This window comes from Peromyscus leucopus, chromosome 13, assembly GCF_004664715.2.
Source record: "Peromyscus leucopus breed LL Stock chromosome 13, UCI_PerLeu_2.1, whole genome shotgun sequence".
NCBI classification, from domain to species: Eukaryota; Metazoa; Chordata; class Mammalia; order Rodentia; family Cricetidae; genus Peromyscus; species Peromyscus leucopus.
Genome location: NC_051074.1, coordinates 9255095 through 9267213, shown reverse-complemented (window position 1 = coordinate 9267213; position 12119 = coordinate 9255095). Strand labels below are relative to the sequence as shown.

Here is a 12119-nt window from a genome sequence, read left to right as displayed (position 1 = left end):
TGAGAAGGACTTCCTGGAGATGTGTTGTGTGGCTCTCCTCATCTCTGAGAGCTCTGCTAAGAGTGGAAATTTTCCAGGTTTAAGTAAACTGCAGAATAGACAACGGATTACTTTCAATGCTTGCTTCTAACTTTTTCTGGGACATGTGTAAATTGTAATTTTGCCAAATTAAACATAGATGGCGCTGTTGCTCTGACTATTTAGTATACTTCAGGACCCCGTCTTTATTTTCCAGCATTTTCTAAGGATTTTCAGCTATAAGAGTAAACCAGATACCTGCCTACTGCTTTGTTACTTGTTAACATTTACCGTATACTTCATTTTTAGTTAAAATATTTTGTTGCCACTTCAAAATTAAATGGCAGCAGGTACAAAATAATTCTGTGTGTTACAGTTGAGAGCTGTGTGCTCATACATTGCTGGCATAGAGTCATATAAAGAGTGTATGAGAAAGTTGTCAGCTTGTAGCTATGGAGAGGGGGTGCTAGAAGATGGGCTTTGGTACTGTAAAATTTTATCTTAACAGCCAAGCAAAGCAAGCGTACAGAACATAGCTACTTTATGTCCTTTGCAGACTTGACTGTTTGCATGCTTGAATTGTTTTGAAATGTTTTCATATTTTTTGGCAGATAAAACCACCTGGATATGAAAGCTAAGAGAAGCAACCTTAATCTTTGACCGTGTCGAGTATGGCCATTACCTAGATAAGTGCAAGCCACGTGGGAGGATAGGCAGGCAGGGCTATCTAGACAGCGCTGTTGGCCTGGGATTTGGGTCCCTGAGTCGTTAATTGTGGGAGTGATGTCGCCTTTGTGCCAGGACACCAGGCCACGCCTTTGCTGCTTCTCACAAAGCTCAGTCTGCCATGGCCCTTGTTTCCCGTGGTCTCCTAGGGAAGCATGACCCATGGACCCATGCACCTTGCATTCCGCTTAGGTTCTTATAGGTCTGTGGGGTCCTGGCTGTCGGTGGCTTTGTATAGTGAGTCTGGATGCTTCTTACAAGGTCCAGCCACCAGGAGCCAGATACAGTACAGAATCTCCACTTGGAAATTGCAGAGAAGGAACACCCTCTGTTGCCTTTACAGCTTAGGTGTAGCTAAGTATCTGTTGAAAATAATGACTTTGTTTCTTGAGCATTTAAGAAAAGCGTTAGTGACTTTCCACCTCAGACAGTTGTCTCACCAGGTAGCCCAGGCTAGACTCAAACTTGTGGCAGTTCTCTGTCTTAGCTTCCCAAGTATAAGGATTTAAGCATTTAAGGATTTAAGACTGCATGACTGCTCAGCTTTAATGCTTCTTTCTTTAAAACAAACAAACAAACAAACAAAAAAGTAAAGGTTTATCTCTTCAAGCATAGTGGCCATTTTGAGTGGCCAGCTTTAAAGCGAATGGGCTGTAACAACAGTATAAAGATTCTCACGTCAGCAGAATGACATGGTAAAGCAAGGAGAGAAGCCCACAGCTGGTATTCCTAGTACCAAAACTGAAGCTGACTGTTGATAAATATGGTTCCATGGGCTACCTGGTGAGTTCCCGGTGGCACTGTCATGTCTCTTCAGCTAGTTTAGCTGCCTCCTCTGTTGTTGGTATTGATGTTACATATTTTTAACGAGGGCAGAGTGTGTATAGCGTGATGACCTACCATCCGCAGGTAACTTTCTCCTTGTTGTTGTGTGTGAGGCACACATTGGCTCCATTTTCCTGTTTCCCAAACTACCCATCAGAGCCCGCTGTCTGAAGGTGCCAGGGCTTCCCAGAACTCCCCAGTTCTGGTGCTGTCTCAGCGGAGTGGCTACCCAGCCCTGGTGATCTGTGAGGAACAATGCTTTGGAGACGCCTGCTTCAGAACAGTGTTTATCTCACATTTGTTTTGTTGTTGTTTTGTTCTTCTAAAGATTTATTTATTTTTATTTTATGTGTTTGGCCTACATGTATGTGTGTGTGAGGGTGCCAGGTCTCCCTGGAACTGGAGTTAAAGACAATTGTGAGCTGCCACGTGGGTGCTGGGAATTGAGCCCAGGTCCCCTGGAAGAGCAGCCAGTGCTCTTCATCACTGAGCCATCTCTCCAGCCCCTATTTTAGGGATTTTTTTTAATATGGGTACTTGAAGAGTCAAAGATAATATTTGCCTAATGGTACTTATTTTGATGGCTTGTTGTAATCCATGTTTTTCTTACTTTTCAGGGTTCAGGATAAGATTGAAGTGCTGGATTTCACTACCGTTCCTATCTATCTCCCAGAAATCACGATTGGAGCTCACCAGGGTACCCGAATCCTAAACAGCTTCAGAGCGGTAAGCCCTAGCCATGGGGGCAGAGTCTGGGGTACTTGTGGCCACGAAGCCACTTGTGTGAAGCGTTGTCCCCTCAGTTCCAGTCGTAAAGCAGGACTCCTCAGACATGCACCGTATCCAGTGTCATTTCTGGTGCACTGGCTTGATGGACACATGCCCTCCGTTCTTTAGCACTGTCTCCAGGTCGTCACAGCGGTATCTGACGTCCCTCACTCTTCACAGTGCATCTCCCAATCACTAGGCTTACGTTTCTGCCGTGTCCTCCAGCCAAGTGGTGCCGTGCGGCAGGGATGGCGGGAAGGCAGTGGAGGCGGCAGCCCCCCTCTGACCGCGCCTTTCTCTAATTCACACACCCTCCTCCTGAGTCACGTGTTCGTCCGTTGGTGTGAGCGGTCATTCCCAGCCATCCAGCCAAGCACCAGAGGCCTAACAGGAGTAGGAGCCGGCATCCAGCAGCATCATGGACTGGGAAGAGTGGTCCTCTGTCCGCGGGCTGCTGTAGCTTCTTAGTTATCGGAAGGTGTGAAATCCTGACATTGAAGTGGCCCTGAGGGGCATGTGGGAGTCTGCGTCCCTGGGAGAGCTGTGTGCTCCTGTCACTTGCACAGCAGAGGCTGCTAGAGTTACAGGTAGCTGTGAGCCATCCAATGTGGAGGCAGGAAACTGAACCTGAAATATTCTAACTACTGAGCCATCTCTCCAGGCCCTGGGAGATACTATTTCTTGAAATTTTTTTGTTTTATTTTTTAAATGGCCTATGACTTTCCTAGGGAGAATGTAGGAATTGGTGAAATTTATTGGCTGGTGTAAGGATCTCAGCCATCTCCTCTTACATGTACTCCGAGTTACCGGAAGCGTTGAGCAAGCGTTCCGCTGGGCCAGTTATTTTGGTTTGGTTTGGTTTTGGTTTCCCTTTCTTGAAATACTCAACATTTTTTGTTAAGCAAGTTCTTTGGGCCTATTTGGAAATATTTTATCCACCATAGAAGTTTGGGAGCACAGCCATCAAGATGTCCACCAGGCACCGTCCGTCCATGTTGATACTGTTCTTACTGTGCCGTGAGGCAAGCACTTGTGTGCTGCCTGTCTCTTCCTGGGGGCACCGTGAAGACCTGGAGCTTCCGCAGCCCACGGCTGAGGTGGCTCCTTGCTGTGCACGGTCTGTGTCACCTTCCCTCAGTGGACTCAGCTGTTTCCTGTGACCTCCATGTTCACATCCATCCTCCCTCAGCCATGTAGAAGCAGCCTCATTCAGGTCCATCTTGCCCATTGTCTGCTGCAGCAAGAGGGTCTACAGCATTGTGGGACCCGCCTCCCTCTTTTCTGTCGGCTTTGGCCTCATTGGTGACGTGAGTGTGCTGTTGGCTAGGTGGTTAGTACTGTCCCTTCTGTGCCTTTGATGTTGGTATCTGTACTGTTAGTAGTAGAGCTAGGCTTCAGGCTTGTTCTCAGTATTACTGCCGCACCTAGACTTCTGTCAGCTAGTATTTGCATAGGATAGCTTCTGCTTAGTTACCTGGAGCTATTAAAAACCTCTTGCTATTCTGAATATCTGGAATATTATCCAGTCACATTTTGGAAGGAAGATGTACTTAATTGGGTTGTTTTACAGTGTTTTCTGACCTGTCGTAGGTTTTTACTTTTTCTTTTATCTTACCTTTTGGGGAAGTAAGATTTTTTTTTTTTTTCTTTTCTGGCTTTCATTTATTTCCCTCTGCTTGCTGACTGGTTATCACTCTATTACTAGTTAATCACTGTAGTTAACTAGTAATCCCTGGTAATTAAAGTGGTCATCTCTGATATATTTGAGTCTAAGGTCAGTAGTTTTCCAGTTCCAGGCCATGTGAAGTCACAGACTGCGTTGAGCTCTGTTTGGCCAACTCCTCCTGTGGGCTGTTGTGATTATGTGTCTTAATTCTCTGTGCATTTTAAGTCCCTCAAGACATTATGGGGAATGTAGAGATAGTATTGACTCAAGATAGGTCTGCACCACCTGACACTTAACCCTGCTGTGGTCACATCCTTCTGTGGCTCTGCTTCTGCTTAGGACCATTCCCCTGGAAGAATTTGTTGCAACAAATTAAAATGATCTTTATTTGATCTTCATTTATCTTTTATTGTTATATTTCTAGATTTGTTGGGGAGATACTTCAGACTTTTAAAAATGATAAGAGGGACTGAAGAGATGGTTCAGCAGTTAAGAGCAGAGGACCTGGGTTCAGCTCTTAGCCCCATGGTGGCTGACAACTATATAACTGGTACAGAGGAGTCTGTGTCTTCTTCATGTGCCCACTGACACCAAGCTTGCGAAACAATCATAGAAATGAAATCAAAATGAATCAATCTTAAAAAGGACAAGAATAAAGGGCGGTGGTGGCGCATGCCTTTAATCCCAGCACTCAGGAGGCAGAGGCAGGAGAATCTTTGTGAGTTCCAGGCCAGCCTGGGCTACAGAGTGAGTTCCAAGAAAGGCACAAAGCTACACAGAGAAACCCTGTCTTGAAACCCACCCCCCCACCCCCCAAAAAAAGGACAAGAATAAGCCAGGCATGCTTGCCTGTAGTCCCAGCATTTGGGAGATAGACATAGGAGGATCAAGAATTCAAGGTAATCCAGTAGCTATGTGGTGAATTCAAGGCCAACCTGAAAAAAACAGTGCTAATAATAGAAAAGAATAACCTTCCCTGATACACATGAGATCACTGTAATGCCTTTTATTATCATGTGTCATCAAAGTCACTGAACACCATGTTCTTACTCACTGAGTGGTCTCGGCACCCTTTCTTCAGGGTGCATCCTCATGCATTAGGAATGCCACTTACTGGACTGCTAGACCTGCTAGACCACACCCCAGCATGGGCTGTGGAATTGTGTTATATTGAGTCTTCCATTAAGATTTGGGACGCTCCACTTGAAGATTGCCTTATGAACAAGATACCACAAGGCCCCACTGTACCTGGCAGTGAATGAGAGGATTTACATGCTGCTGCTAACTACATACCAATTGAGGACTATCAGTGACCCCAGAGACCCAGGGTGGATGAGAGGTTACGTCTGATGGCTCTGTCTCCAGTCCTTGTATCTGGATTTTCTCAATATTTAAGAACTTGATACTTTAAATGTTTGGAGACTACAGGTTGCTTAGTTGTTGAATATTCCTGTGTCTGGTTTGTTGGCTGTTTCCTCATGAGTAGATTCAGGCCATAGTGTTTTACGGAGGGAATGTCAAAAAACTCATTGCAGCTTCCTAGGCAGTATGTGCTGAGTTGGGCCTGTCACTGCTCACATTGCCTTTGATCGTCTGACTACAGATGATGTAACTCTTTCATTCTTCATGATCGGGAGTCACTGGGGAAATCTGGCATTGTAAGTGTGTGCTCTTCTGTCAGATTTTCAGAGTTGTGACGGCCATTGATTTTCTTACTTACTTAGTTATCACTGTGATGGGTTCCTGACTATAGTTCTTTCTCTGTCACCCCTTCCACAGCTTCAGGAGCTGCTGGAAGGAGATACTCTCCCTGTATAGGATTCATTTGTGTGTTTGTCTGTGGACGGTGAAAATCATGAGTTCATACTGTCAGGGTCCCACTACCTCTACAGGGTTGTGTGGTGGCTTTCAGCCCTTCTCACGTTCTCCCTGGTAGCACTTACAGGACTAATACTGTGTGAGAGCAGCCTTGTCTGCTCCCCTGCTGGCCTATCACAGTTACCATGCTTTGCTTCAAACCCTACCAGTCTGTCACCCCCACTTTCAGGGAGTCACAAGCTGTATTCAGCCTTACAGAAAGCTGTAGGTCAAACTTGGAAGGAAGGGGGACTGTCTCAGTTCTTGAGGAGGAATTTGCATGGGGCAGAGAATTCTGAATTGCCAGCTTGTTTTCTTTTAGCCAATCCAGACTTGAGCATCTCAGGATTCTGGCTCTGTGTTCTAACGAGCAGCTCACTATTTCTTTGGAATAGTTCTTGTTCCTCTATGGGGTCTGTTTCTTGTCTGGTTCCTGATGGGTCTTGAACTTTGCCAAGGGTGTGTGTTCCTGGGGCCAGGCCATGTCCTCTGTGCTCACTGCCTTGACGTGCGTGAAGCCCTTTGTCCCTTCAGCCGGTCTCTACAGCCGGTGCCAGTTCTCTGCTCTCCTCGGGCTCCCAGAGGCGCTGCTCTCATGCTGTGCCCCGTGTGCTAGGGTTCTGCTGTCCCCTTCTGGCCTTTCTCAGTGGCTTCAGCCGCACATGTCCTTCGGCCATCTTCCAAGCTGCTCACCCGTCGTCTCTCCGGCCCTTCTAATCTGCGGGCGCATCATTGGGCTCTTAACTTTAATCATCATCTTTGTTGTTGTTTCTAGTGTTTACACTTCTTTCAACTTTGCAGAATTACTTTTGCTGTACAGTTTTTTGAAACTTAATCTCAAATAAAGGAATCTGATGAGTGCCGTGTCTGTCTTGGGGTCTGCTTGGCTGCTGGGCTCACTGCTGCTGTTTGATCCTTTTGTCTTTACAGCCTGACAGGTGCTTCCTGTGTTTTGTCTCACATCTTGTCTCACTGTGGCTGCTACTTGTCCTCTTTGTTGTGTTTGATTAAGAATGTAAAGGTAGTTTTGGACTTTGCCAGTGCTACTCATCCACAAAGAGATGCACTGCACAGTCGTCTGGTCAGCAGAAAAGGGACAGACCACCAGAATCCATTCTAAGACCACGCTGACGGCTGGCTGTGTGTGGGTTCCATGAGGTCTGATGTGTTTGCAGCTTGCCCTGCCTGAGAGAGCATGCTTAGCAGGGTCACAATGTCTTATTGCTGCTGCTGCTGCTGCTCATGAGAGTTGAGGAGACCCCAGGAGGCTGATGTGCTGACTGTAAGCCCCCTGCTCTTTGTCCTGACACCCTAAAACACAGCCCCTCCTGCCTAGATCCCTGTGAGTGGATGACTTTATGTGCCATCCGCCTCTGCTTGTATGGGAGGGCAGAGTTGGTCTGAACCAGCTAGTCATCCGAAAGCTAGGCATAAGTGGGTGGCTATCTGGCAGGCTTGCCACTGTCTCTATCATTGTGCTTTTATGGCTTTCTGCATTCTGATATTCTTCTGGGTGGTGTCTTGTCAACTTGATACAAGCTTTGGGGAGAGGGAACATCAATTGAAAAAATGCCCCTACCAAATTGGTCTTCAGGCAAGCCTGTGAGCATTTTCTTAACTGATGATTAATATGAGAAGGCCCAGCTCACTGTGGGTGGTACTACCCCTGGGCAGGTGGTCCTAGATAGTATAAGAAAATAGGCTAATCAAGCCATGTGGGACAAGCCAGTGAGCAGCATTCCTCCATTTCCTGTGCCTCAGTTCCTGCCCCTAGGTTCCTGCTTGGAGTTCCTGCCCCAACTTCCGTGGGGGTGGACTACAAAATGTTAGATGAAATAAAATCTTTGCTCCCCAAGTTGCTTCTGATCACAGCAATAGAGACCTAACTAAGATAAATAATGAATATCAGAGTTTATGGCATTGGACGTATGGATTTAATTTAACGTTAAAGATTTTAAACAAATAATTGAAGAAATCTATTGTTTTAATTTCTGAATATTTTTAAAAATAAGTTTAAAATAAGTCTAGTTTTTCAAAAATAGATTTAGATAGACGATAGATAGATAGATAGATAGATAGATAGATAGATAGATAGACAGATAGAGATATGATGGCTGTGATGTCACCAGCTTTCAGGTCGTACGAGGCATGGACACTGGGTGTTAACTGAAGTGTCATCCAGGTCTCCTCAGCATTTCACTCTGTTCCCTGTGCCAGGCCCCCATCCGGACTTGATGGCACAGACTCCAGTTCTCTGCAGGCTCCTCTCAGCAGTGATGCACGTGGCTATTGTTCTTATCACAGTTTAAGGAATCTGCAGTGGAGTTTCAGGTGGGCATTGGTGGGGTGGTAAAGGTCAAGGTAAATGATCAGCATGGCCACTTGTTGACCTTAATTAACCTTGATTGCCTGTGGTCTTCCCTGTGAAGAGTCGCTCTGTCTCTTTCTTCCAGAAGTACTGTGTGTTCTTCAGGTTTCTTTGTTGACTGAGAACTGTGACCATTTAGAGGAATGTTAGTTTTGTTTGTTTGCTTGTCTTTTAAGGAAACTAAGTTACTTTTATTAAAAATGATGGGTTGAAATGAAGCAATAAGTAATAATGACTTTCTTCTTAGAGACAGATTTTCTTTGCTATTAAAGACAGCAGCAGTTATCACAAAATTTCCATCTGGAAATTGCATTATGGATGAATCAGAGATGAATTCATGAAGACCCCTCCATCCATTTCCTACCTAGCTATTGACAGTCTGGGAATCTGTGGCTTTCCCGAAGGTGCTTCTCTGGCAGCAGAACTGTCTTCCAGCTACCATGCTCAACAATTCTTAGTGACCTGCTTACACTGCACTGGCAAGTACCACTGCAGGGCTGTCTGGGCGCCAGCACTGCCCACCCCACTCCTGGGAAGTGTAGAGGTGCCGCCAGCCAGGTAGTGAGTCCAACCAAGCACTTGAGACTGGAGCGTCAAGACTTCTGTCATGAGGAAGGAGGCCAGTGAGAAGGAGTGAACTGGCTGGATATAAAGAGGTGGTACAGGAGCTGTGCACCTTGGGTACTGTGGGAAGGCCAAGGAGGTGTAGTCGGACTTTTATTTGGGCCACTGGCTCACAAATAATGACATAGAGACTTATTAATTAAGAAAGCTTGGCCTATAGCTTAGGCTTATTCCTAACTATCTCTTAGAATTTATATTAATCTGTGTTCTGTCACGTAGCATTACCTCTCTTCCATCTTGCACCTCCGTTTCCTGTCCATGTCTCCTGGCATCTCCCTGCGCCTGGATTCCTCCTCCTCTTCCTTCCTTACCCCGGAAAGCCCGCCTATACCTCCTGCCTACCTATTGGTCATTTGGCTTTTTATTACACCAATCATAGCAGTATACCTTCACACAGTATATAGATATTTCACAACGAGGAGGGAAGCTTGGGGTGCTGCTTTGATGACTGCATGGGGTCTCAGGTGAACCTTGGAGGAAAAGTATCAGGAGAGTATGGGAACTGGCTAGCCAGTATTTTATTAGTTTGTTACTTGGTTTTGTTATTGAAGACCAAACATTTTGTGAATTGACAGGCAGAGTAAGTGCATTGGAAGCAGGGGAGGAAGTTCAGGACATTGGGGCAGAGGACAGAAGGGGACTAGGGCAGGGGTCCGGGGCCACACTACACAGAGGCCCAGCTGGTGCACTGGGGCAGTGCTTGGGACTGTCCGCTCATTTCTGAAGACTTAGTTGCTTTTTTTTTGTAGCTGCAATGAAACACTTGACAAAAACAACATTGGGGAAGAATTATTTACTTTCTTGAGAGTTTCATGGGTGGCAGTCTATCCTGGCAAGGAGGAAGGGGTAGGGGGCAGCAGCTAATACAGCAGTTGAGAAGCTGAGGAAGAGTCACACTCCCAAGGACTTGCTCATGGTAGTCACTTCTTCCAGCTGGGCCCCAACTCCTGCTTCACCACCTCCCAAACATCTTGTCATGTTGTGTGTCCATCCAGGGGTCAGTCCCCTCACAGATCAGAACCCTCGTCCTCTCATTGTCTCTGAAAACATAGGCACACCCAAGGCATGCTTTACGGTCTTCTAGGTCATTCCCAGCTCAGAGTAGTTATCATAAGTCTGAGCTCTTTGCCTTGGCACCCAAAGTCAGCTCTGAACATACACATACCCCAGCCTTCCATCTGCACATGTGTTTCCAGTACTTGCTGCATCCACTTGACTCACTGTGATGCCACAGATCTGGCTGTGGAGAGCTGGAGCTTATCTCTGCATCCATGGCTTCTGCATATAGAGCAGTTTGTCCCTGGCAAAGTCCTTGTTGTCTCTCTTAGCACCTGCCTTCAGAGGGCCTTGTCAGGTAATGTGGGTCTCACTGATTTTAACACGCTGTCTATGGGACTATGGTGTATATATATATATATACATATATACCTCCAATTTTGGAAGTCAATTAGAAAACATCAGTTTAAAAAAGCAAGAGAAGGGAGGTCTCCTGCGTGGCTGTAATGTTGCTTCTAGAAGCCATTGTATAGTAAACTGTTACCATTTAAGGAGATTTGGAAAAGACTCAACTTCTGTCTTCTTTCTGAACTGTTATTTTGGGTGCATTCCATACCTTGTTTGGACCCTGGTTTGCCTGACTAACTTAACAGTTTTTACAGGATGGATCTGATAGTGACAAATTCCTTTGGCTGGCTAGCTAAAAAATATTGATTTCAACTCAATCTGGAAGGTGTTTTCAATTGATACAAGATTGTAGCTTGACCATTCTTGCAGCACATAGACGGTTCTCTGTGCCTTGGGCCTGCATGGTTTCTGATGAGAAGTCTAGTCAGCTCTAGTCTTTGGTCTTGGTGCCCCAGGACTCTGAGGATTTCTGCGCCCCCCCCCCTGCTTGTTTTTAGAGGTTTTGTTGTGATTTGCCTCTGTGTGGTTGTCTGTGTATCTTGCAGAGGTCTGCTGAGTGTCTGGTGTGCTATCTGTAGCTTGCAAAGCATTTGGAAAAGGTTTAGCCATTATTCTTAGGGGTTTGGAAGATCTGTTTGTATGTGCACTAGACAGAGGTTTTCATGGGTCCCTGGAACTGTTTGGCCATTTTCTTTCTGCCTTATTTTGAGTCAATTCTCTTATATCTTCATATTCACTATTTTCTATGCTGTTAAGAAATAGGCTGTTGTTACATTGTGCTCATTTGGATCTTCAAAGAAACAGAAGACAAAGGAAGTGCTGAAGCAGTGGATTGGGAGGAAGCAGAGAAGGGTCAACTGGAAGGGGCAGGAGAGCCTGTGGCTTGCCCAACAGGCAGTGGGAGGACAGGTCAGGAGGCCGTGGCCAGGCTAGAGAGCATGCCTCTGGGAAGAGCCTGTGGCTGCAGAGTAGACTGGCGCTGCTCCTTTGTACCCAGCCAGTAACGGAGGGGTGGCCTGCCAGGAGCAGGACAGTGAACCCCAGGGCCGCCCTCCTTCCCAGCCAGCAGCAGCCCCGCCTAGCACACTCGCTTGACCCCACGCCCATCCAGTAGAAACGTACTTCAGGATCTGTTTAAACTTGGAACTCGTGCCCTTCTGTTTTCCAGTTCTCCCTTATTTCTGTCGTCTGTCGTTTTGTTCCCACTTTCCTAACAGATGCTTTAACGTCCCCGTTCACTAATCCATCGCCCTCGTCATTTCGGAGTCCGCCTGACTCTCCCTCTGGTTGAGGATCACATTTTCCACTTGCACGTGTCTGGAAGTCTATCACTGGCTGCAGCACAGTGTGAGTTGTAGGGTTTGGAATGCTAGTTCGTTCTATTCTGAGACAAGTGGCGGAGGTTTGCTGGCTGTGGTGCGGGTACTTGCACCGCAGCATTAATCCTGTGAGCACTGAGTTCCAGTTTTCCAGTGCCTCTGGCGTAGCCTGTTTTGGGGGATGGTGTGGCCTGAGATCTCTCTTGTGCTCGGGTCTGTGAGGAGGGGCCAGTGGGAACCCATCTGACCCACCACCTTCAGGGAGTAGCCGTGGATTCATACTGCACATAGCTCCTGGGGCCTTGTCCAGCCTTGCAGGACATCACCTGTGCTGCCTGGACATTGTCTTCAGCACGTAAAGACCAGTGGCCCTGTGACAATTCTGGAGCTCTTTTTCCGCCTAGACCCTATCTGTGTCCCTACGTCTACCCCATCCACTCTGGCCTGTCAGGATCAGATAGGACATGGGACTCAGCTCTCCAGTTTCTAAATGCTTTTAGGTAGAGCAAAGAGGCCAGATGCAGTAGCACACCACGTTGGGAAG

The 12119-nt window shown here is 46.6% G+C and overlaps 1 protein-coding gene across 1 annotated transcript in view; it reads left to right on the top strand.

Moving 5' to 3' along the window:
• Ndufa10 (NADH:ubiquinone oxidoreductase subunit A10) overlaps positions 1 to 12119 on the top strand; it is a 39453-nt gene that overhangs the window by 24693 nt on the left and 2641 nt on the right. Inside the window, 1 exon segment of the mRNA XM_028880345.2 lies at positions 2187 to 2295. Within this exon segment, the coding sequence (XP_028736178.1) occupies positions 2187 to 2295 (109 nt within the window).